General features: G+C 41.0%; 1 protein-coding gene across 11 annotated transcripts in view; it reads left to right on the top strand.

Moving 5' to 3' along the window:
- Positions 1–24,501, top strand: part of LOC131812072 (transducin-like enhancer protein 4) — a 141,623-nt gene that overhangs the window by 65,902 nt on the left and 51,220 nt on the right. For 6 of the 11 annotated variants that reach the window (XM_059141116.1, XM_059141119.1, XM_059141112.1 and 3 more), the window contains 2 exons: positions 6,845–7,046; positions 8,320–8,336. In XM_059141116.1, the coding sequence (XP_058997099.1) occupies positions 6,845–7,046; positions 8,320–8,336 (219 nt within the window). Of the gene's footprint in view, positions 1–6,841; positions 7,047–8,319; positions 8,337–24,501 lie in introns of all 11 variants that reach the window. The other 5 variants (XM_059141115.1, XM_059141118.1, XM_059141111.1 and 2 more) reach the window with 1 other exon arrangement.

Raw genomic sequence — 24,501 nt, 5'->3', positions numbered from 1 at the left:
CAGAAATGTTGAGTGAGTGGCTCTTCCTTAACGTAGATGGTGATGATCCCAGCTTGGTGGCTCTGATGGCCTCTTCATTATCCTGCATCACTGACTGCCTTTCAGGATCTCTTTTTTCAGATTGAGCCCAGCCCCCACAGACCATGTCCTTACCAAAGGGCATCTTCACAGTTCAAAGAGTATAGATACCAGCCCAGTCCTGGGCCCTTCCATAGGCTTGCTACTCCATTTCAGAGTCTTTTGCCTCCTCTTTCTCAGCTTTTCTCAGTCAGGGTGACTGGGTCCCCCATTACTTCTCTCAGCATGGTGTCCCCTGTTTAGCTCAAGGCACACATGCTCTGTATCCACGTTGGCCAGCTGGTGTAAGACTGTTGTGAACTTGTGAACCGTTCCCTAGTCCTTGGTCCCAGAATGCCCCACAGCCTCACCTATTTTCTTAGAGTACTGTGGACCCCACTCCTGGAAACTGTTTCTTAAAATGTGTTAAATGTGTTAGAATCTGTTAGAGTTATTATTCCTCATGATGCTTTTAAATTGTCTCAAGTTTTGCCAGTCAGGACCCTTCTCGTTGGCCCGGTGTCCTAGTTGTCACTCCCCATTAGTTCGATTTAGATAGCTTCCTTACTTCCTGGCACAAGAGCTCCGAGGCTCACCATGCACTTTTTTTTTTTTATTTTTTTTTAAAGAAACCAAGATTTGACACTAAGTGTGCTGCTTGCCACTGGGGTATCTTTGTTCTGAGAAAGATGCTGCCTTTTATTTTTTTTTCCCCTCTTTTTAGGATTTTTTTTATGGTTGATAGCATAGTAGAGGTGAGAGTAGTGGGCAAGAAAATCTCTGCCTGGTTTCCAGCTGTTGTCCAGAATTGCTAGGGATTTGTATTTCCTGAAGCTCTGCATTTATTGTGCTCCTACTTGGTCATTGGCCTCTCAGGCCCTGACAGTCAAGCAGTTGGGGACATTCAATTAAAAATAATTCCTCCTTGGGACACCTGGGGGGCTCGGTTGGTTAAATGTCTGCCTTCAGCTTAGGTTGTGCTCTCAGGGTCCTAGCATTGAGCTCTGTGTAGGGCCTCCTCCTCAGCGGGGAGTCTGCTGCTCCCCCTCCCTCTGCCCCCCAACTCATGCTCTCTCTCTCAAATAAAATCTTAAAAAAAAATTCCTCTTTTTGTAGAAAGAAAACATTTCAAAAAACATTTCCTGTGAACTTGATTCGCTCATGGGTCCTTTTCTACCCTTCATTCCAAACTTAAAACTGCAGGGAAATAATTCTTTGTTATAGAAACTCCAGTAAAAAGCTATTAACAAAATTGAGGCTATGTCTACCACTCATTGCTGTATATTTTCAGAAGTAATTACTGGCTATTTTTCAATATTAAATTAATTATCTTAATGGAATGCTTACTTGTCTAAGTTTAAAGTTCACTCCATTTTAATGTTTATGCTCTTGAATGGCCCATCAAGGGAACTGGGGGGGGGGGGAGGGATTTTTTATTTTGTATTGTGGTTTGAGATAAGAGAGTGTTTTGGGTTTTGTTTTTCCCTTTTTACCACCCCCCCCCCCCTTTTTAATTAAGTAACTGAAAGATAGTAACAGCCTTGGGGAGCTCAGTGAGAATTTTTCCAAGGTATGTTATCTTTCTTGGTAGGTTTTTCTCAGTTATGGTTACACAGAGTGTATTTTATTTTAATGTTTACTTAGTACTACACTCTATGTTCTTTTTTGATTTTTGGCTTTTTTTTTTCTTATAAAGTCATTTTTTAACTTGTCTATAATTATATGGTGATTTGTCTTAAATTATTTTAGTAACAAGTCAGTGTTGAACTATGTACTCTTAATATACATTGCCTTTCCTTCCATCTTTAAAGAGCAAAAAGTTTTATGTTTCTTAGCAGGACTGTAGTAGCATAAAGTAGTAAACCTTGCAAGTTAATTGCTCTGTAATTAACACAGATGGGGCGGAGACCAGAGGACACCATGGGGCAACTTCAGCAAGCTTTCCTTGTGTTGTAGGGCAACCCGTTAGGTTATGCAGCTTCTGGAATAATATTCAGTGAAACTGAGTTTGCTCCTTGGTAATCTGCTTTGAGTTTTCCTCTGTCAATGAGAAGACTTGACAGAGATTCTTTTTTGTATTGAATTCTTGAATGTTATTTGAAGTTTGATAGATAGAAGCCATTTTATTTTTCAACCTAGGAAAGGCGGGGTTCAGTTGATTTGTTGATGACTCACTGCTTTTATTTAAAGAAGATGGTGTCTTATATGTTTGTGTTATTGACTAATCAGGAGTCATTATCAGTGTGCATCTGGCATTCTACTTCTAGGATAGTTTCTAAGTGTGAACTTACAAAGAAGCTTAAAAATGACCACCTAATACAGAAAGTAGTCCGTTTCATTGATGTAAACATTTTAAAACATACTAAATTATTTCTGTGTATCTGTTTTACATTTTTATCATATTTCTTTTGGTGACTTATTTAATTGCATTCTTATTTTATAATTTTGTATTTTAAACACTTGATAAAGATTACTCCTTTCTGAGTATGTTTTTTTGTTTGATATTTTATATGTATAGTGGATATGTTTTTTTGTTTGATATTTTATATGTATAGTGGATATGTTTTTTTGTTTGATATTTTATATGTATAGTGGATGACTTGTGAAATGGGTTCATGCTTAGCCCCTTCTCATTCTTTTTTTCTCTCCTAAGTTCAAGGCATATTCTGTTCACCAACATGATTATAATTTGGATGTTGCCATTCTTAAGATCTATGAAAGATCTATGATTATAATTTTGATGTTTCCATTCTTAGATCTATAAAGATCTAAGATCTATTTATAATTTTGGTACAGTAACATGTGAAACATTAAAACTTGTCAGTGCAGTATGGCATCCTAGAACAGAAAAATGGCATTAGTTGGAAAATCAGAGAAATCTGAATAAAGTCTGTAGTTTGATTAATAGTAATGCATTATGTTAATATTTTAGTTCTGATAATTTCTGTGGTTATGTAAGATATGAACTTTAATGGAAGCCAGGTAAGGGGTATATAGGAGCTCTTTTCAATGAAATTTAATTTATCAAAAGCTTTAAATGTATGACGAAATACATATGACTAAATAGTGGTAAGTTAGGTGCCAGGGGTACAGAGGCCGGAGGCTGGTCTCTTCTCTCCAGAGCATTACGGTCTTGCTGGCAAGCTGAGGTCTCCTTAGGCATAAAAAGATGGATAACAGTACCTTTCCAAGGCAGCCTGTGCCAGTGAATGATACAGGGAGTCCAGTGAGATAGTAGACATTTGGGATGCTTGAGAGGCCGTTGTAGAGTGGGTGGATGGAACATGAGGTGAGCCGGGATGGATGACTGACTATAGCTTAGTTAGGTGAAGGTGAGGTGGTTTTAAGAGATGGGAGATGACATGAATTGAGGGGGAAAACATACCAGTGGAGATACAGGATGAATTCATTGGAATTCAAGTGAGCTAACAGGAGGCTTCTTCTAATCAAAGTATGATAAGGGTCTGATGGGTATGGTGGTGGTAGAAATACAAGGAATTGAGAATTGATAGGATTTGGTGATTAAGGATGTAGGAGCACAGAAGAAAAACAAATCAATGGTAGCTGGTTAACCTGAGCCAGTGGTTGTTACCTAGGGGGTTTGTGTTAAACATTTCTGTTTTAACGTAATGCTGGACTGCCAAGCAGGGCTATGTGGCAAGAAGTTAGACCTGGGCTACCAGACGGTGGGAGAAGAACAAAATATTAAGGACTGTTGACTCTTTAGTGAGGAGAAGAAAAAAAAAAAAACAAGGAAAGCTAATAGCAGAACATTTCAGACAGGTAGGAGAGGGCTTGGGGTCACTGCGGTATTCCTGCTGCAGGTAGAGGAAAGTTTCATCAAAGATATACGTATGTCAGAGAGAAAACTGTAAAATCTTGAACCAGTTGCTGTCTGGTTTCATGAGAAACCATCAGTTTCTCATCAGTTTCATGAGAAGGTTGGGTCTGGAATCCAGATTATAGGGAGTTAAAGAGGAAGTGTGTGTGTGTGTGTGTGCGCGCGCACGCGTGCATGCAGGAGGGGGTTCCTGAGAAGTGGAAAGAGCAAATTTACACTAGTTTTTAGTGAAGTTTGGCTCTGCAAAGTCAAGGGCGTGCGTGCGCGCGCACACACACACGCTCTCTCTCTAGTAACTGAAGAGGGCAAAAAAGGTTATTTTAATTAAATTTAACAAACATTTATCAAGTGCCAGTTATGTACAGGGCACGCATTAAGGGCAGTGGAAGACACAAAAAGTGATTAAAATACAGTGTTATTTCCTTCTGAAAAAGTGCTACCCCAAGTTCTTTTGGCATTCGCTCGGCAGTTCATCTCAAAATTCTAGGGCTGCTGGTATCCAGCTGGCTAGCCCGAAGGCCAGAATCAGTGACCGCACAACTGAAGGTGGGGGCGAGCCCTGGACAGTCAACAGCATTGAAAGGAGGAGGGACGGGCAGCTGACACGGCCTGTGTAGGCGGGGAGTGGTCTTGGCCTCAGAAAGGTAAAGGGTCTCTCCTTCCTCAAAGATGGACGGATAGGGAGGAGAGGAGAAGCTGGTGTCAGAGAGGCTTTGAGGTGGGATGGTGAGGCTCTCAGGACGTCTCTCCTGTGAATGGCGTGTGCAGCAGACTTGGGGTATCTTTTCTGCCTTTGAAATGTTCTTGGTTGGGCGGAAAAATGAGGGTGATGGTGCTCATTTTTTGCCCTGAAAGAGAAAAATGTAAGTGAAACACCTGGATCATTGAAGGTATTGTTTCCGACTGAGGCTTTTTTTTTTTTTTTTTTTTTTTTTAAATGTCTAATGAAATCGACGTACGTACTTTGAAATTGCCCAGGTATTCCGAGTCTCAGTGCGTGCAGAGAGCCCGGGTTTGCGTCAGATACAGACTCGCAGAGCTTAGTGTCTGGGAAGGGTGATAAGACAGACACATTTGCAGGCTCTTAATAAATGCTCACCAATTGAACTCTGATCTGAGGTACAAAGTGGCTGCGTGCCCGACCCATACACATGAAGTCTTAGGAGATTTATAGGAGGAAGGGAATTGGAGCAGTTTCTGGTGATTGCTGTTGAATACGGTTTTGAAATAAATTTGCCAAATATTTGCCTTGTTTTCTTCATAGACGTTATTTTCTGGGCATTGAGAAAATACGATCATGTGCTCATACTTTTTGGTCACAGCTAAGTAATTGTATATAAAAAATTATGAACATGACTTTGGCTACTCAAGGAGAAATACATCGCGATGAACTATCCAGTTAGGTGGTGCTTTGCAGGACTGCGGGGTGGCTGTCAGTTGGTGGAGTATCTGGATCACGGCTCTGATTTTTCGATGTTGTATATGTAAACTTGCTTTAAAAGTATTAGTACCTTAAAAAAAGTGTTAGTACTTTATTTTATTGACTGTATTTTAAGTGCATGTAGCCAGAAAACAGTTGCAGGTCACTTGGAGAAAAGAGCTAATTAGTGCTGTACTTTGACTTTTATAGTCAGACACAGGAAGACGACAGGTAGAGGGGAAGAGGAAGGAAATAAAAATGATTTGGGGAGGAGGGAAAACCATTCACTTTTTTCTTCGAAGTATTTTCTTTAAATATTAAAAAAAAAAAGGCATGTCAAGATCCTTTTTATCAGTGAAGGGGAGCAGCATAGTGGTCCTCCTTGAAGGATTCTAGAAGACTGTTGGGCTATCATAGGATTGATCTGACAAGGGATTTACTTGAAGGCATTAATTAAAATGCAGTCGCTGCAAAAGTTAGTCTGAGAATTCCTCAGCACCACTTCTCCTGGAACACCGTTAAGCAGGTCTCCAGTGGAAGGGGGTTCCTGTGGAAGGACATACTTACCTTGGGAGATCTCCCCTTACCTGCCCCTCCTCCCCGCTCGGAGGAGGCAGCCAGGCCTGCCCAGAGCAGTTCCTGTAGCCCAGCGTGATGTGGCCTCTGCTGAGGTCAAGCACTCCCGCTCCAGCCTCTTGAGGGCTTTCTCCATGTGTCGCCAGTGTGCTGGGGAAAATGACTTTAAACTCTTGTCAGCACGGTTACCGGTGCATGCATCACAGTCCCACTCAGATAAACCTGTCACAACACAGAGGCGGCCGCTGGAGAAGAGTGCGAGGGCAGGCCTCTAGCTTTCCGTTCGAGCATCACTAAACGTGCACAGAGTGCCCAATTATTTCAGCATTATTGAGCAAGCCTACAGGAGGACCCCAGCCTTGCTACATTAGATTTTCTTTAGTAATTTGCTCAAGTACCGCTGAGGACACTTAAAGGGCTTAAAACGGTGGCTGCAACCAGTTTCCTTTTCTGGGTTGTTAATTCAGGTTTTCTCTTTCAAATTAACTCTCGCTACATGCTGTGCAGCGGCTCTGGGAGAACTGTTTAACACTAATTTTCTCAATTTTCAGCTTTTTTTGTTCAACATAACTGCTTTAACAGTTAGTCACGTATATGTTTTGATTAGAAATGTATGCTAGCAAGGCCGTATGTTTGGGAGAACAAAATACAGACATTTTGTTGAAGAAATCTGAGTTTCAGCTATTAAAAGGTACTTAGCTAATTTCACTATTTAAAAATTAAGTTTCTTACAGTAGGGTGCAAACCCCCCAAATCCAAGTTAGAAAGAGCATTTCTCCACTCTACGTCTCCCTCCCTCCCTTTTCTAAAAAATCTGTATGCGAAGGACAAATCCTTCCTTTGTGGGTGCTGGGTTTTCCGTGATCTTTCTGCACCTCGTTTCTTTTAATGGTGGGGGGACGCGGTTATAGGGAACAAGTTCAATATCTTTGTCTCGTTCCTCACAGCAGCAACAACTCCAGGCCCAGCATTTATCACATGGACATGGTCTGCCGGTGCCTCTGACCCCACACCCTTCTGGGCTTCAGCCCCCTGCCATTCCTCCCATCGGGAGCAGTGCTGGCCTTCTGGCCCTCTCCAGTGCCCTGGGAGGCCAGTCCCACCTGCCAATTAAAGACGAGAAGAAGCACCATGACAACGATCACCAAAGAGGTGAGTGATTCTCTTGAGATGTCCGTCTGCTGTTACCTGCCTGCCACCCGGGGTGGGTCCCGGATACTGTTGTTTATTCTGTCTCTGGATTTAATTTTCCTAGTGACTACACAAAGGATTTCTGCTGGAAGGTAAATGAATGATTGGAAGCAGTCTTTTTCCAGAGGACCCCCTGGTGGTTGGCAACAGTGAACGCAGTCCCCAAAGGCAAGGGGTCCTATTTCCTGGTTATTGCCTTTGATCCTCTGCTCCCTCCTATGTTCCCCAAGTCTAAATCAGTCGTGAAATCCCCACAGTGCTCTGTGTTTGAAATAGTGAGTGGCATTAATAGCTGATTTTGACCTATTCTATTTGGGGAATCTATTTTGGGGAAGGCTTACTGATAAAGACTCACTTGATAATTTGACAATTATTATTTAAAAATCAAATCAGCCTATATGGTGCAGTAAAAATCTCTCAGGTAAGAAAACAACTTTAGTAGTCTTAGTAATTGAGAAAGTGCAGCCCAAATTAATGAAATCTGTTGGTTTAACTACCTCTCTTCATAGGTTGTCTGGAAGCTTGAAATTAACTCATTTCTTCCTATAAGAACAACACAACTGTTTATGCTCATAACTGATTTAAAGGACAGTTGTGCTCCTTTTAGATTGGTTTTCTCTCTCCATTAAAGTATCTGAGTGGTTCAGAGATACTTGATGTGACCACGTTTGTATGGTGCTTACTAATAATTTTTATTAGCTGCAGAAAAGCACATGAAGAAGTCTCTCCCAGCATTCCTTTGTGGGAATTTAGTTAGCCCATGGGTGGTTGATTGGTTAAGAAGGGTGTGGTTATAATTAAAGCCTCATATCTCCTTCTGTTTCAGTGTCATTACTGTGAATTACAATCTTGGGTAAATGATTTTTATCACATAAATATAAATTTCCCATATCTGATGTTGGAAGCACTGTAATATTTCTCATCCAGTTACATTAATGCTATGAGGCAGAGCTGAAGCTGGACTGTGAACAGTTTTTTAAGTGGACAAGTTGATAAGGAGTATAAATAATCTGAATATCCAACTTTAGTCTCTGAAATTGTGTCAGAGGTAGATTGGCGCTTTGTGGATCTCGTCGAGCAGTATTAATAATTAACTTTACTGCAAAGATGACATCTGTGCCATTTATTATTTAGCAGAGATCAAGTTTGATAAATGTATGATTTTATGTAAACTTACTGGTACTTTTCTTTTTTCTTCTTCCCACCACCTGTGTTGCTGCTGTTTGGCCTGTAGACAGAGACTCCATCAAGGTAGGACCCAACTTCACAGATGCAGGGATGGCTTAGAAGGTCTCTAAATGATTTGAGTAAATCTAGCAATGGTGAATTCTCTGAGATTTACAGAATGATTTGGTGGGCTTTACCAAAATGTGGTTAAATGTATTTTTGACTCCTATCAGTTGTGTGTGGTTGAGATTTTTGAAAATATTGGTCTCATTTTTCTATCACAATTGGATTTGTAGTCCAGGATGGAACTATGGAAAATCTGCGTCACATTGCTTCTTTCATATGTCTTACTTTGTGAGGAAGAATAACTTTTAACTTTTTCTCCAGTTAGGGTTTGACTATCAGATAAATAATAATGAAAAGTAAATAAATAGATTCATAAGAAATATATATTAGTCTCATTTTAGAAAACAGTTCCATCCTACAAAACATATGAAAGCATTCTTCTCTGCCAGAAAGATATTTATTTAACAACATCTTGTGTTCCAGTATAGCAAGTTATTCTCCTTAGGGTTTGCATCTCTCTTATCTGCCTCTCTATCTCTTTACAGACAAGTTGTAGGGAGAGGAAAAGTATGTAGGAACTAATGACTTGGATGTGCTTGTGTAACACCAGAACGGGATGTGCTAAGGATGCCTGAATTTATAGAGTAACCAAACAAGAAAAACTGGCTACCACGGCAGGAAATGGAGAAAATACGAAAATTGCTTGATCACTTTTGAGCCAGGCACAATGTCAATACACCACTGTGTTATGCTTAATTGCCTGTATATATGTGTTCTGTAGAGATTAAAAGGACAAGGCAGTTCTCAAGCATTGGCCAGTGCACAGATGCTGTCAAGGCCCTTCCTTGTATTTTGCAACAATTGTTTTAGAACATAGTCAGCTACTTGTAGTTTTTAATGAAGTTATGCATATGAAGACTAAAATCCTCCCCTGAAACCACCTGTGCTGTCACTTTGAACGACTCTTTATTCCTTGTCTTTTTTCCCAAAAGCCTTACATAATGGAAAATAAAAATTAAGTATCTATTTTACCCTTCAAGAGTCTTTGGAATTTGAAAGGGAGTCTGTACACCCATAGAAATGTCAACATTTACAGTTGGAACTGCACACACTGAATTATTTAATTATGCTTTTATAGTTGTGTATTTTGTTGTAGAATATGCATATCAGGACCTAGATTTTTAAAAAAGCAATTTTGATCAGAGTGTTCCACGCATGTGTACTTAGGAAGTGGTAGGTAAATGCCTTGACCAGGAGAAGCTGATAGCAGCTGTTGGAAAGCCTGTCTAGTTTTTCTGGGGCCAATAATATAAACGTTCCCTGCCTTCTTATGATAAATACATACCTTAAGGCAGGCCCGTGAACTAAACAAAAGCCTCCTCTCCTGCCCCACTCTGAGAAGACTGTGAAAATATTTATACTCCAGTGCACACTTTTGTGTCAATTACATTTTATATTCCCTTATGCCAGAGTAGGGCGTATTTTGAAATCATCTATAATCATTCTGGATGAGTCTGGGAGTGAGTGTCAGTATAGCTAGAAGCCAGGGGGAAAACAAAGAGGAAATAGAGGTGGATGATTTGGCCTTGATTTATTATGGAACAGTAGCTATAAATAGATGTTTTTGTTGGGTACGGTTCTCAAGATTTGAAGTTGTGTCAGTTTTGGGGCTGTGCTCCGGCTTTGCAAGGTGAAACAAGTTCACTAATTTTCGTAAATGTGTTCTGTGATGCTCAGAGAAGCAGTTAGTTGCTTGTTCCATTGATCGTCCCCATCCTCCCTTAAGTGGCTCCTGGTTAAGAGGGGCTTTTTATGATTGTCTGCTGTGTGACTTGAGATGGTTTTTATCAGCCAGAGCATGCCAGTTGCCTGCAGCTGGAGTCAGGCTTGTATGAAATAATTTATTCATGCAGGATAATGCTCCTTAACATTTAACAGGTAATGAACGTGACATAAATTTCCTTCTTGCTTTTAATTTTTCCCTTTCCTCTTCTAATGTGCAAACAGGCAGCTCTGGTACTCTAAATAATAAGTAATTTTTGGCCATCTGTCAAAAGGAAATTTCAATACAAATTTAAATTAATGGTGCCTGAAATTTTTTATAGCTCCTCTAAAAGCCTCTAATGTGCAGAAAATTCTGAATCTGCTGGTAGTAATTAGTGTTGCATGTAATGAGGATGTGGGCAATGTTATACAGCCCCAGTGTAACATTTTGATATGGTAGCAAAATTTTGATTTATACAAGGTTGTGGATGGGTTTAATTGTGAGAGACACTTTAAAATGTTTTCTTGACGTTACAGATTATTAAACAGGGCAGATTTCAGAATAGCTCATAAAATGTAATTTAAGCTTACTGTAAAGATTCAGGTAATTAAGGTGCTTTACCTTTTTAGGTGTCAAGTAAAATGAGAGTAATTCACTTGTTGAGGTGTTGGGCCTTTTTCTTCCTTTTCCTTTCTCTTCTTGGAAGTTCTGTGGCCACTAAACCACATGCTATTGGCTTTATTGATCTTGTTTTCTATAACTCCAGTAGCCAAGTTCATTCCTAAGCCTTTTATTTATAGACCTGTATCTGAAGTTTTTCAACAAGGGTAGAGAATGTAAATATGAACCTAAAGGAGAAAGCACTGGGAGAGCCCAAGAAGTTTATTTGAGGAAGAGAAACCAGAACGGGGTGTATGCTAGGGCTGTCGAGGTAAGGGTTCAGGGCACCTGCTTGTCACATGGCTATCTAGTAACTCCATGTGTCCAAAACGAAGCCCTAGAAACATGGACTGTGATCCACTCTTGTCCTTAGTGGTAGGTTGGAATGCCCAAATTTAGCTGTCCCAAGAGGCCCCCCAGAATGAGTCTCCCGCCTTCCTCTCCTCACTGGCGACTTTCTCACCATCTTCTGGAGTATTTAGTACCATTTCTCTCATCCTTTGAAACAACATAAGCAAAACCAAGGAAGCATTTTCTAGGGTGGTGGAACCTTCCAGTGTTCATGCCTTCTGAGGGCAAAAAGGTAAAAGTTGATTGGCTCCAAAGTGGTGACAGAGCAAATATTTCCACAAGCTGCCAGGGGCTGCCCAGTTGCGGGTGGTACCAGTTCACGAAGAGAAGTCATCACGTTTCTCACATCACTGTCCATTCTCTTCTGAGGGGCCGATGTGAGAATAATGATTCAGATCTATGGAAGCCAAGTTACCCAAAACTTGCTAGGGAATTTGAGGTTGAGAAACTAGTCTTATTACCCCCCAAATGTCTACACGTCTCTAATGCCCTCTAGCAAATAGTGGTATACAAATGAAGACAAGTTTCAATAGACATAGCAAAATTCACTGTCACCAACTATTGGTAAGCTCCACGGCCCCTCCCAAGTTGATATTGTGCAAGCTTTATTACTTCATTGGCCCCCCCCTTTTTATTTTAAAGACTTATTTATTTATTTGACAGAGATCACAAGTAGGCAGAGAGGCAGACAGAGAGGAAGCAGCCCGATGTGGGGCTCGATCCCAGGACCCTGGGATCATGACCTGAGCCGAAAGCAGAGGCTTTAACCCACTGAGCCACCCAGGCGCCCTTCATTGGCCCTTTTAATGTATATTTTGTATCCTGTTTTTTATCCCAAATGTCTAACCTTGAGTCAGATATGGGAAGGATTTCCCATTTTTTTATTTGTAAAGTGGAGCATAAGTACATTTTTTTCCTACAAAATTATTTCATTGGCTCGTCTTCCCCAAAATGCTAAGTGCCTCATCAGAGTATGACCATTTTTAGTGACTTGTACACTGCCAGATTAATCTCCAAAAAACGGTGTACCACCGTAAAATGCTGTGTTTATTCTCACACAATCCATTAGTATTGAAATTTATAGTTTTTGTAATTTTTGCTAGTGTAAGTATAGATGGTGCACTTTATCTTTCTAAACTTACATTTTTCAAGCTAAATGCTTTTCTATGAGTGTACATACTGTGTGTCCCCTCCACGCCTTCCCGCTGTCCATGTGAATTCTTTGTTTTTGTTTAAGAATTTTCACAATGATCTGTTTATTAGTAGCATCCAAGGCAGTGCCCGTTCATTCTGCCTCAGCTGTATTTTGGTGTTTTTTCTATGCGGATGACTAAAATTTTACATCATCATATGTTGCTTTTCTTCTAGTTTCCAAATATTTTCTGATGGCAATAAAGGTTTATCAATAGAGAATTAGACTCAAGCTATTTTTACATAAGAATTCAAATATGTGATTCAGGCCAAGAAAGCACTTTTACCTCGTTAGTTGGGTGATAGAGGTGAAAGTGGGTTTTTAGCCTGAATCAGAATAACAGAATGATTACTTCTGTTTGCCACTTTGCTTTGTACTTCAAGACTTAATGGTTAAGGTTCTGTTTTAGGATCTTGTGTGACCCACCTGATTTTGTTTCCTGGCTCAAGGAGTATCAGTCCGAGAAGAGTGTTCCTTTTATATGTTTAACCCTTTGGCATGTGTTGTGTGGGAGAAAGTGGAGAAGAAGCCACTCGAGAAAGAAAGTGGGGGGGCCGTGGGAGAGGGGATAACCAGATGGTCCAGGCAGTTGTGTTTTTTAACCTCCCCCCACCCACATGCAACTGTGTAAAATAAGAATGTTTGTAATTTTACCTTTCAGGAGAAAGCTTGGTGGGATTAATTTTCATTACTAAAGGATTTAGAAGGTTGTGTTATAGAAAGACAAAGGCATAAAGTAAGAGGAGACTGGATTTAGAAGAGGAATGCTAAGGAGAGAGTATAAACAAAAAATAAAAAATAAAACAAACAAAAACACCACCACCAAACTTAAACTGTATTGGGGCTTGCATTATGGCCTATTTTTTCCTTCAGTCATCAGTAATCTGAGAAAAGAAGCTGTGTAATTAAGGACTGTAACTTGGACACTGCATCTTATCCATTCTGGCCTCAGGGAAAAGAAGGTGGATTCCTACTCAGTCCCACTGCTGCATGTGTACCTCATAGTTCCGATTTCAACTGGGAGGGTGGGTGGCATATATGCTTATTAGTCTTTTTTCAGACATGAGGAAAGTCTTAGAGGTGTTAAAGCCCTGTCCAAGGTCACATAGCCAGTGCCACCCTCAAAGAAAAGCTTTTTGGGTGATTCAGTCTGATTCTTTGTTAATAAAAATTTGAAATATACTTAGAGGTAGAAATAATAGTGCAAAGATCCTCCATATACTTAATATCAAGGTGTAAGAGCTATCAGTTTTTAGCCACATTTTAATCTATTCTTTCTTTCTTTGCTGAAATATTTTAAAGCAAACCCAGATAGCATGCATTTTGCCTGTATGTACTTCAGGATGTAAAATGAACACATCTCTTTAAATAATAGACATTTTTTGGTCTAAAAATAGATACCCAGTAATAGATGTAATGCCTCTAATCACTCAGTGAAAGTATTTATTTGATAGCTTCTAATACCTAGCCTATAAGCAAACTTCTTTGATGATTTCCAATAATTGGTTAGCTTTGAAATGGGGTCCAGATAGGATCCATTTCATTTTGTTGTAGTATCTCTCAGGTTTCTTTTAATTTAAGTGTTTCCTTCACTTTTAAAATTTTTTCCTGTGCCACTGACTTGTTGAAGAACCTGGTCTAGCTTTCTGTAGGATGGCCCATATTCTAGATGTCTCTGTGTGCTTTCTTGCGGTGGCTGGAATGCTTTCTGCTCAGTCATACCAGGGAAAGTCTTTTTCTTATGCTGGGAAAATGGCTAGAAGAATGATTACCACGTAAGTGTTGGCGATGAACAGTTTAATGAAATTTACTAATAAACAAGGGAGTAAAATATCTAGAAATGATGCTGAGCAGTGATAAATAGAATTATCTTCATATCCTTTAACCTTCAAACACAGACTATGGTGCTTATTTGAAATCCAACTCCACTTTGCAGACATAAATATTGCTTAAATCAGGGCTTTAAAAATAGATTTTTAAGTAGGATTTTTAAAATATGTTAAGTACATCTGTTTCCTTGTGGGTGGTGACCTATAGATGCTGTATGCCCCAACAGAATAAAGTTCTCTGCCATTAAATTTTTAGCTCCTTGAGGGCAAGAATCTTAATCTTCTTTGTTGGAGCTATATAGGAAGACAAATCAAGGATTAGTTAAGATGGGAATTGTAGTAGAATTAGGAAAATCCATACCCTGCTAAGAATCCTCTCTCCCTCTGGTAAGCTGTGTGTCAGTGGCAAGTCAGTTTAACTTCCTGAATCTCAAAGATAATGCTAGGTATTTTTCCAAGCTTTGTGGAATTAGATGGTTTCTTACGTAGTTCAATCCCATACTACAAGTGAATTTTACAATAAAAATCTTATGCCATAGGGTATGTTTCATCAATATAGTTGATTATACCATTAGCTACATAAACACAGTGGTAATTGTATTTCATTTTGGGGGATGAGGGTAAGGGGATAGTTTAATATTTTAAAGCATATCTCTTCAGCATTCAATGTTTAATTCTTCAATTTTACAAAATAAGGTAATTTGGGGTTAAATGTTTCAGCATCGTTGTTGCTTTTTTGTTCTTTATAGAAATATTTGTTTCTAATGTGTATTTTATAATTTAGAGTTACTGTATCAAAGGACAACCAGGAACTTTTGTTCTGTGGGTTTATGATGCAGTAATTTGTTCAGTATTAATTGATACCTGCCTCTAGGCATGTGAGCTGTGTGAAATGTAACAGGTGCCCTAATTCCAGAAAATATGTTTTAATTGTTTGTTTGTCAGACAGATGAATAAATATCTTTAGGGCATAGCTGGTCCTCCGGTGGCAAGCATGAATGGATTAATGATGTGACTGGGGGAGACATGCTTGTTGGCTGTGCCCTCCTCCACCACTGATCACCCAGGCAGAACAAGTAATAATTAACGGGGGCAGGTTGGTGGTGGGGTCTGCCTTCCCCAGCTGATTTTTGGCAAGGGTGGTTTCTTCTTCTCCATGAACCAACCCTCTTCCTTATTAGATAAACATTTTCATCTTGGTGTTTAGTGTATATAAATATAAAAAGAAAAGAAATATAACTAATTTTAAAAATAGAAATATAAATTTCTTAATTAGAATGCACTCCATCTATTTCATGGAAACTATTGCACGGTAAAGTTAATACCTTAAATTTCTTGAATTTTTAGAGCGACCCAAGACTTACTAAATGTTTTAACTAGCACTTTAATTTCAAAAGCGTTTTTTCCTCAAAATGTAGGTGATTCTTCCAAAAGAACTATTCCAAAGAATTGTTCACCATCTTTTTTGGTATTCTTCCAGTAATATTTACTCATAACCTACTCTGGCAAAATTCTAAGATCACCTGGCGTAGCTGCAAAGTCTCACTTCTCTGCTGGTAATCATTTCTTTTACCTGTATCCAACTTACATATTTTGTTCTATGTTGGTTTGGAATAATTCATGTATCTTTTAGGTTAAAGGCTTCCTACACTTGGGGGCCATCACTAAGGGTTATATTTTCAGAGGTAAAGAGGAGTCATATCTAATTTTTACCATGACAGCTGCTCTGGGACAGGATTGAACACAATTTGGGTCTCATGAAAGAGGACCAGAAAGGAAGTGTGCTGAAGGCTGAGTAGTACTTTCTGCAAGAATTTTAGATTCTTTGAAATAAGCTTGCCATTAAATGCAAATAATAAAATCATATTTCAAGACTAACTAAATGCTGCTTAGATCTGTCAAGTCAAAACTTTAAATCTTAGAGTTGAATACTTAGTTGTTTTACTTTGAATCTAAAAATCGAACCAAAGTACTGTTACTTTAACTTTATTAGATACATTACTCAGATCCAATCCCAGTTGTTTCTGCCTGTAGTAAATTATAGTGCTCTAAAAAACATTTTGGGCTTCCCTTACTAGTATTGTAACTTAGATTCCTACTTATCTATTATAATTGTAGTTGGTGATTAAGCACCCTCCTCCCCCCACCCAGGGGACCCCCCCAATGCCTGTGGTTGAGCGTGAGCCCCGTGGAAAACAGCCACATGCACCTGTGTGGAGCCCGTTCCGGCATCATCTCCCTTCCTTCCCTCGCTGTCGAATAGTCCATCCCCTCTGCAACCTCCAAACGTGCAAGAAGAGCTTATGCTTTCCTGTCCTTCGCGGCCCGCCACCCTTGGACTGAATTGCAGTGGGGTGGAAGTTAAAATGTCTTAAGTATTACTATTGTAAGTGAGCTTTCTAAGACGGTGATGGGGTGAGCAAGAGGAATTCTTTTTCATGGAAATGGACTCATTATTTAATTGTATCATACCCTAAGGATTCTTGAATCTGTCTTTCAAAATTGGTACTTTTCAAGTTGCTGAGTATTCAGATATAAGGGGAGGAAGAGAAGGAAGGGGGAAGTAAACAGGTTAGTGATGCCACCCAATGAGAGAGGCCAGTAGGCGAGATAATAACGCATTTGTATTTACTACTTACGGTCATTTTAATTGTAGAAATTTTTGACTATAATCTTCATTTCTCTTTCTTTAAACTTCTGTTTTCTTGAGCGACATTTGGCCTTTTGAACAACAAAATAAAATTGGAAATGCTAATGTTTTGAGCCAACTAAAGGCGGAAAATAAAAATGTCACCATGGTAACAAAGCTGCTTTCTAGATGGTTTCCTAAGATATGCCTGAACTAGAAGCAGATGTCTGATTTGAGAATCTTGCCTCCTTCAATGTAAACAAATAACTTCTGGGCAGGTGTTGGAAATAATATGGAAATCCTATTAAGGGGCCCTGGGTTCCTGTCAGTCAGGAAGCCCGTGCCACAAAAGGGCTGGTTGTCACATAAAGGAGCAGAGTAAATTCTCATTAGGCTTGAGCTTTTCCCAGGAAATGATTGTCTCGGTGTGTTCGCTCTCCTGTGAATCTGAATGTAAGCTGTTGCTTCTATTGATCTATTCACTGGCTTTATTTTTCTCCTCTTCATACCAGATCCTCCCTCGCCCAGCCAGCCTGTATTCTCCCCCTCACCCACCCCTTCCCTTTAGATTAACACTTGATCTGTGCTACTGCTCTGAGAGTTGTGACATTTGTGATTTTAACCTCCCACCCTGGGCTGGGTTGGGGGGGCCGTGGGGAGGAGAAGGGGAAGTCAGTCTTCATCCCTGGGCCTGTTGGACAAAGAACCTGGTTGATTAGGCCGCGGCCGTGGGCTGTTTGGAGCCAGCACAGTGAGCGGCTGCCAGTCCTGAATACTGCTCTGTGTGTATTTACTTGGGGTTATATTTGTGTTAATTAAGCAGAAACTAAAAGCATGAAGAGGCAGCATTTTGTGAACTTTTTTTAAAACGTACCTAGTTGTCTTGGTAAGTCTGTAAAACTGCGTGACTGCGTTAGCCCCTGGTCGCGTGGTTTTAAATTTAAATTTGTTACAATGAAATAAGATTTTAAGAAAAACTAGTTTCGTGGTTGCACTAGCCACACTTCATGTGCTCAGTGGCCCTGTGTGGCTGCCGTCCCCCTGCCGGTATCACAGAAAGTTGTGTTGGGTAAGAAGAGGCTTTGGCCCAGTAAGGCTTGCTGGTTCCTGCTGTTCCTTCTGGTTAAAACCAACTGGGTTGTTCAAAGGCAAGGTTCCTCCGCATGCACGGGAAATAAGGGGCATGTGCATGTTTTGGTTTTGTAGTGGCTTCTGTTCTGCTCAGAAATCGCTGATGTGGTCAGCTGCACTAATATAGTGATCTTTAAATGGTTGTAGGTCTTTTTTTCCCTAGTGGAACTGGTTGAACAGTTTCACATGGATCTTCCCAAAATGGACCCCCAGGAGATGCATTTTTAATGTTTCTAGATAGAAAGTTGAGGCAGTTTGGTGGTGGTGGTGGGAGGGTTTGAAGGCTGTGCATAACGATGCCTCTTTATAATACTCGGAAGTTAAATGTGGATAAGCACAAAACAAGGCTTCAGAAAAGCCACACTATTATTATGCAGCATTTCTCGGACTATAGTCCCTGAGACGCACTTCATAAAGCCAATAAAGCTCGCACTGGTGGTCTCCCGTTGCCCTAGCAACGGACCATGGGGCACAGTGTATGTGAAATGCATGAACATCTGTGAATTAATCTTTTTTAGTTTGTTCTTTTCTTGGCACTGATTGGGCCGCTCGGGCTTGTGCCTGTGACACTGTGTGTGGAGGGGTAATCTGGAGCAGTCCCCAGGGTCTTGCCCTAAAGTGGATGGTGGAATGGCAAGTGAAGGGAGATTTATCCTGGGTAGTGCATTCAGCAGTGGAGGGATTTGGCCTGACAGCACTCTCGGTAGGATGTTATTAGCTTACTTTCTGGTGCATGGGGAAATGAATAAAAATTTTTCTAGTAAATCTGGGCATTATTGGGTTTATTGGGTTGCCCTGAAAAAATAATCTTTGGAGAAAATTGAAATAATCACTTGTGTTTCTACCACAGTGATCAGGACTTGAAAGGTCTCTGAGTCGTCCAAGACCCTTGCCCCAGCCCCAGGCCCAGGTTTGGCCTGGGGATTATAATCAAACCATACTGTGCTAGTCAGAGGGAGGCTCCTGAATTGGGTGCTTAGGCTGGCATCTGTTTTCATAATAAAATCTCGTAGTAGCCTAGTCTGTCCTTATTTAGGAAATTTTAAACTAACTTGATGACATTTTTGCCCTTGGGAAAATGGAGCAGATGATGACTAATAGAAAATTAGAGAGAGGCATCCGGGAATAATACTTTGGTTAGATAAGTTACTCCCCCACTCCTAACAGGATTGTCTTCAGTTCCTCCCATTTCCAAACTGCCACCCCCCACCCCCCACCCCCCACCCCGCCACCCCAGACAGTAGCTCTGAGCCGCAGACTCTGTGCTCAGTTCCTCCTGTCAGTGCCAGATGCTCACTTGTGAACTGGTTTGCTCACCCTTGTCATTTTCAATTCCTTTCTCCTCTTCCTTTTTTCTTCCTCTCCCCTTTTTTGGTCTCCCTCCAATATGGGTTGACCCTCTTTCGTCCCTGGGGAGGAATGAAAGAGGAATGTTACATAGGAATTGTCCCATGTTGGAGGGAGTCTGTGTGTTCAGTTTGTAGGGAGAAGAAATGCTTTAATAAGTGTATTAAGACAAAAGTCCGTGGAACATGCTAGTCCATATGTGATTCGCTTGGTTGTCTTTAATATTGATGGTCATTTAAGTAGGAAGAACTGTCAGTGTGGGTGTTTTCCTTTAGATACTAAAAAGGCACAGCTAAACCCCTAAGGCTGAGAGATTTTCCTTAGACAGCGAACCCCAAGTTACTATTTTAATGGTTCCTGACTTCGAAACCTGTCGGTGTTGATACATGAACTTGAAAATTGAGCAATGCAGCCTAAAGAAAATATTCCAAGTTGGTAGGTATTGATTTGGTAGCCGGAGGGCAAATAGGCCTGAACCGGGTCTTTGGGGGTGCATGGTAAACAGTAGATACAATCCCTTCCCTCAAATTGTTTTTCCATTAAAGTATGGAACGGAGATGTGCATTCTGAGTAGAATACAATATATTAATGGATGGTTTCTCTTTATTTCTCTGTGCTTCCGGTTAGTCCCGAGTTCTTTTAAAACGTGCATATGAAACTAGTTTAGGACAGCTTTTGAAGGCAGTCTTCCCAGGAAGCTGCCAGGGCTGATGCGTAAATAGGTGCAAACCTGGAACCTCTAGCAAACACCCACGGCAGTGCCAGTGGCAACATTCTGCAGACTCCCAGCCTTGATGGTGGGGTGTGCCTTTTCACTCATATTCAGGTAGTGTTGGTACGAATCAGCAAAACAACTGGACAGATGTTTTATCACTGGACTTGCAGGTGTTTGAACCCCTTCAACTTGCTTTTCAGGTGGATTCTCTGATTCAAAAAAGTTTTCTCTTGCTGCCCCCAGTAAATAGCCCCATTTCAGTTCAGAAGAAATTGTCTTCTTTCAAGAATCTTCTTATTTTTTTCTTCAAGAATCTTTTTTAAAGTTACCAACTTTCTAGTTGATACTGGAAGCCAGGTCTCAGAAAATACAACAGTTACAGGGGTTATTAAAGACCGATAGGAGGAAGTAGAATTCTCTAGTTGTTCTTTGTGCCCTAGTCTAGTATTTGCTTTTTGAAAGCACAATTCTTTATGCCAAGAACTAAAAATTCTTAGATCTTCCAGTGAGAAGTGAGAATCCTACAGCGATGTAATTAATGGCCGTGAGTACGCTGGCTGCGGTGAGCAGACATGAGTTTGACGTTGCTGTTTCCTTCACCTGTGTTTGACCAAGTGAGTAGTAATTTTATAATCTGGCTGTTTGAAGGCTGGAAAAGGAAAACGAACACAAATAATCTAGAAGGGAAAAGGTCTGTCTCTAGCATTCAGATTTTTCATTCTTACTGATGGACTAACCTAATAAACAACATAACCCTTCAGTTTTATTTTTAACTTTTTAATGTTCTATGTTTTTGAAGTGTTTATAGAAATAAAATTAGTACTTTCGTTCCTGTTGTGGATCATACCTGGATCTGTAAAAATACCGAAGAATTTTTAAGGGAGAAAATTCTCGCATGGTTTTCAGATGCATTGCAGTGGAACGTTTGGCCTAGAAGTGATCTCAAAAGATGGGGTTCCCAAAATGACATGCTAGCCCCCGTGGGCCTACCCCTAACATTTATGGGGCTTGGCAAAGAATACCAATGGGGGCCCTCGTATCATATGTCTGATTATTTAAGAGTTACAAATCCAGTTAAAAAATACACCTTCACGATTATCTGAAAGGCGAGGACTGAATTTAAGATTCTCCGGCCCCTTGGAGTTCATTGCTGGAACCACGTGGGCCCTCACCTGTGCTCTTGTAGTAGCTAGCCCAGCTCTCAGTTCAAAGCTTTGCTGCATGCCAGGGGCTGCCCTCAGGTCCAGGTATGCTCAAATCCTCAGCTTAGTCTACCCTTGGGGGGCTCCAGAAAGACTTGGGTAAACCCTGCATGAGGGTCGGGAGTGCAGGGTCCTGGTGCCCACCCAGCTCAGGGCCCAGAGGCAGAGTGTGTGGGGCCACGTCCCTTTGGTTCTGAGGGAGGGATTCAGCTGGATCCGGGCCCAGACCCCCGTCAGAGTTTTCCCTCTTGCCAGGTCGTTCGGTTTATGTATGACTTCGTTTATGTATGACTTCGCAAGCCCTACATTTAAGAGAAAAGAGGAAAGTGAGGATTTGGAATGGTTACATCTCAGAGTAATTCTTCATTAAATAAACGTCAACATTTTTATCCGAAGTAGGCCAAGGGATTGATGTTCTAAAATACAGTCATTTAGGAACAGGTACTTGTAAACTATGCTTTGTAGCTTTGTAGCTCGTTAATACATTTCTAATTATGCTTTCAAAATGCTCCATTGAAAATCGTAAATGCGTATTATACCTGCCGGCAGTGGTCATGAAAGGTAGAGGGGGAGCTTTTAAACTTGAACAAGTTGGAAGATAGTGGAGTGCCACGGTTGCTCATGGGTTGCCCTGAATGGCTGAGTAAGAGGCTGTCTGCTCCCCCCGACACCCCCAGTCCGGGGCATCGTGAAGCTTAGGCCTATAGTGACAATGCCAGGCAAGGTTAGACCCAGAAGGATTAGTTGTAAAGACTTGGCTTTCTTAGACTAGAGATTATCACCGGGAACTAACTCGGGTCATGATTTCTGTTTTCATCCGCTTTTGTTCCTTTATGTGCTTCTGCAGTCGGACAGCTGGAAAGTGCCGCAGGAATATTTGAAGAGCCCTGTTCAGTAGTTTACGTGGAAAGTCATTGAATAATTCACATAACAAATGATTAGACAAGCACTTGTCCATCTAACTGAATTATTCTACATGTTTGCTGAAGCAGCAAAGGAGGAGCACAGCATTTCCTCCTCCAGAGGGTATACAGTGGCCATATTGACCCATCTAGTTATTGGGTTTCAGCCTTTTGTTGACATTGTTGTAAATGAAAGCAGCCCGGAAGAGCTTTGGAGCAGCTGGGCTGGATAATTGTGAAGGATTCATGCTTGTTGCTGTTACCCCCAGTGTTTGCAGTGGGTTGTTTGCTTTGACTTTTGTTGAACTGTTGACAAAAGCATTAGATACAAATGGGAACAAATAAAGTGGTGAGATGCCAGGAGGGCTTGGCAGGAGTAGAGGTTTTCATTCCGACTTAAATGGGGGCTGTCGGGGCTGTCGGAACTTATCTAGATGCGAAATGGAAGGTGTATTGTGTTTGTGTGTGTGTGTGTGTGTGTGTGTGTGTGTGTGTGTGTCTGGTTTTCTTTTCAGATCCCAAACTGGAAAATAGTTTGCTGTTTATGTACCTTGGCTCACAGAGGTGAGAGATTTGAGGAGGCCACCATGTCTTACAACCTTTAAAAAGCCACGCTAGACTTCTTCCCTTCGGATGTTTTGCTGGTCAGGAATGCTGTAACACAAATAGACAGTTTCTGGATTTCCCCTTCCCAGCTTGGTCGGGGGTGGGGGAGAGATTTTTAATACTGGAAGTATTTTGGACTGGGGAGATGGCGCACATGACGTTGAGGTAGGGAGGATTAAGAAAGACAGTATATGCTAAAATAGTGTAGCTAGCAAAATGGAAGTCATTTACTGGAACGCTTTTAATTTGGCTTAAACAAAATACTCTTTTGTATATTCAAATGGGAGTAGCTCAGCTGTTGTGAAGCCAGAAAATTAATGGTATTTTGAGTGAAATAGCAAAAGCATGTCAACAACATAGCTGCCGATGATAATGCTGGCATTTTATTCATGAGGAATTATCAATGCAGGTTACTGGACAACATAGTGTGACTGAAAATGATTGAGTGTTGGAGAAGCTGCTGTCCTTCTGCTCGATGATTTCATTTCGCATTTGGTCTTCCTGGAGCTTCATTTGTGCATGTATTTTCCCTGTCACAACCTAAAATATAAAGTTTTCTGGGCTGAGGATTGTATGCATATTTCTCCCTTTAAAATAACCAAATGTGGAAGTTCCCTTTGAGTGTCGACTCGAAAGCTGTGGAGTATGTTTTCGGGGCCCAGGTGGTCAGTGGACGTGATGGGTGGTGCTGGGGAGAAAGGTTCCTCTGAAGAATTGACTGCAGTGAGTCTATGGGAGTTGTCTAAGGGCACCTTAACCAACAAACCTGACCACCATGCGGTCGATGATGGCAAGTAAGGGATTTGGAATACCTCGTGAGGCCAGAGAAATGTTTACAAACCTTGAGCAAGAATAGACCAACTGTATTTAGGAAGTTAAATGCCCTCGAGGCCAGTGCGTTTCAGTGCTGTGATTAATCGAAAGGTTTGCTGAAAATGTATGTGAGTGGTCAGAATAGTTAAGCCCATGCCTTTGTGTGTTTGGTCTTTAATTTCGGTTCGAAGCTCTTTGGGCACCTTCGTTAAGATCTCCTTTGGTCGGTACTGCTTTGCCCACCATTGGGTCAAGGAGGCTGGTGCTTCCTCTTCTGTGTTCCATTCGCCTTTGGAATTCCCTCCCCTGCTAGTGACAAAAACAAGGGATGATGGTACCTTTGTGTAAGTCACTCTTCTTCGGTTCTAGTGCCTCATGTGACCGACTCTGAAGGAATTATAGGAGAAAAGGATGGATTCTGAGTTTATGCTAACAGTAGGAATGTTCAGTTTTAATCTTTGCAGCACCTGTGGTCCTAGAGACTAGTAATCATTTGAGCAGTGGAGGTGACTTTATGAGTAAAAGGACACGTCACAGTACTCTCCAGTTTGCCAAAAAGAACTGCAAGATGAATGCTCTCTAGGTTTCAACTCGTAGGTGCTATTTTGCCAACTTCAGTAGGAGGTGATCGAGTGCACGGATGTAGATGTGAAGTTCGTGAGCAAGAAATCCCCGAAAGGGCCGGTATGGAGTGGGAATAGGAGCATCCATGGGCCTGAGCTGTTGACGCCTCTGACAGAGGTTAGTCCTCGAGGGAGGAGGCGGGGGTTTCATGCAGGTTAGAAAACATGAAAAGACAACAAGGCAAAAAGTTTGTCATTAACAAGCTGGAAGAAGAAAAGAGAGAGGCCTAGACTCCACAGACTTGACTCAGCATGACTCTGAAATTATAAGAGACCTGAGCAAAAACACAATAAAAGGCTTGCTGGCAAAAGGAGTGAGTTCAAGGGAAATTGACTTAAGCCGAGACAGGTAGATGGGCCCGCTGTGCCCCTCAGGCAGGGGTGGGGGCCACAGACGCACCCACGACCCCGTTTCATA

The sequence above is a fragment of the Mustela lutreola genome, chromosome 12 (assembly GCF_030435805.1).
Source record: "Mustela lutreola isolate mMusLut2 chromosome 12, mMusLut2.pri, whole genome shotgun sequence".
In the NCBI taxonomy this organism is placed as follows: domain Eukaryota; kingdom Metazoa; phylum Chordata; class Mammalia; order Carnivora; family Mustelidae; genus Mustela; species Mustela lutreola.
Note: the sequence above shows the minus strand (reverse complement) of the source record. Positions and strands in the feature narration are given on the sequence as shown.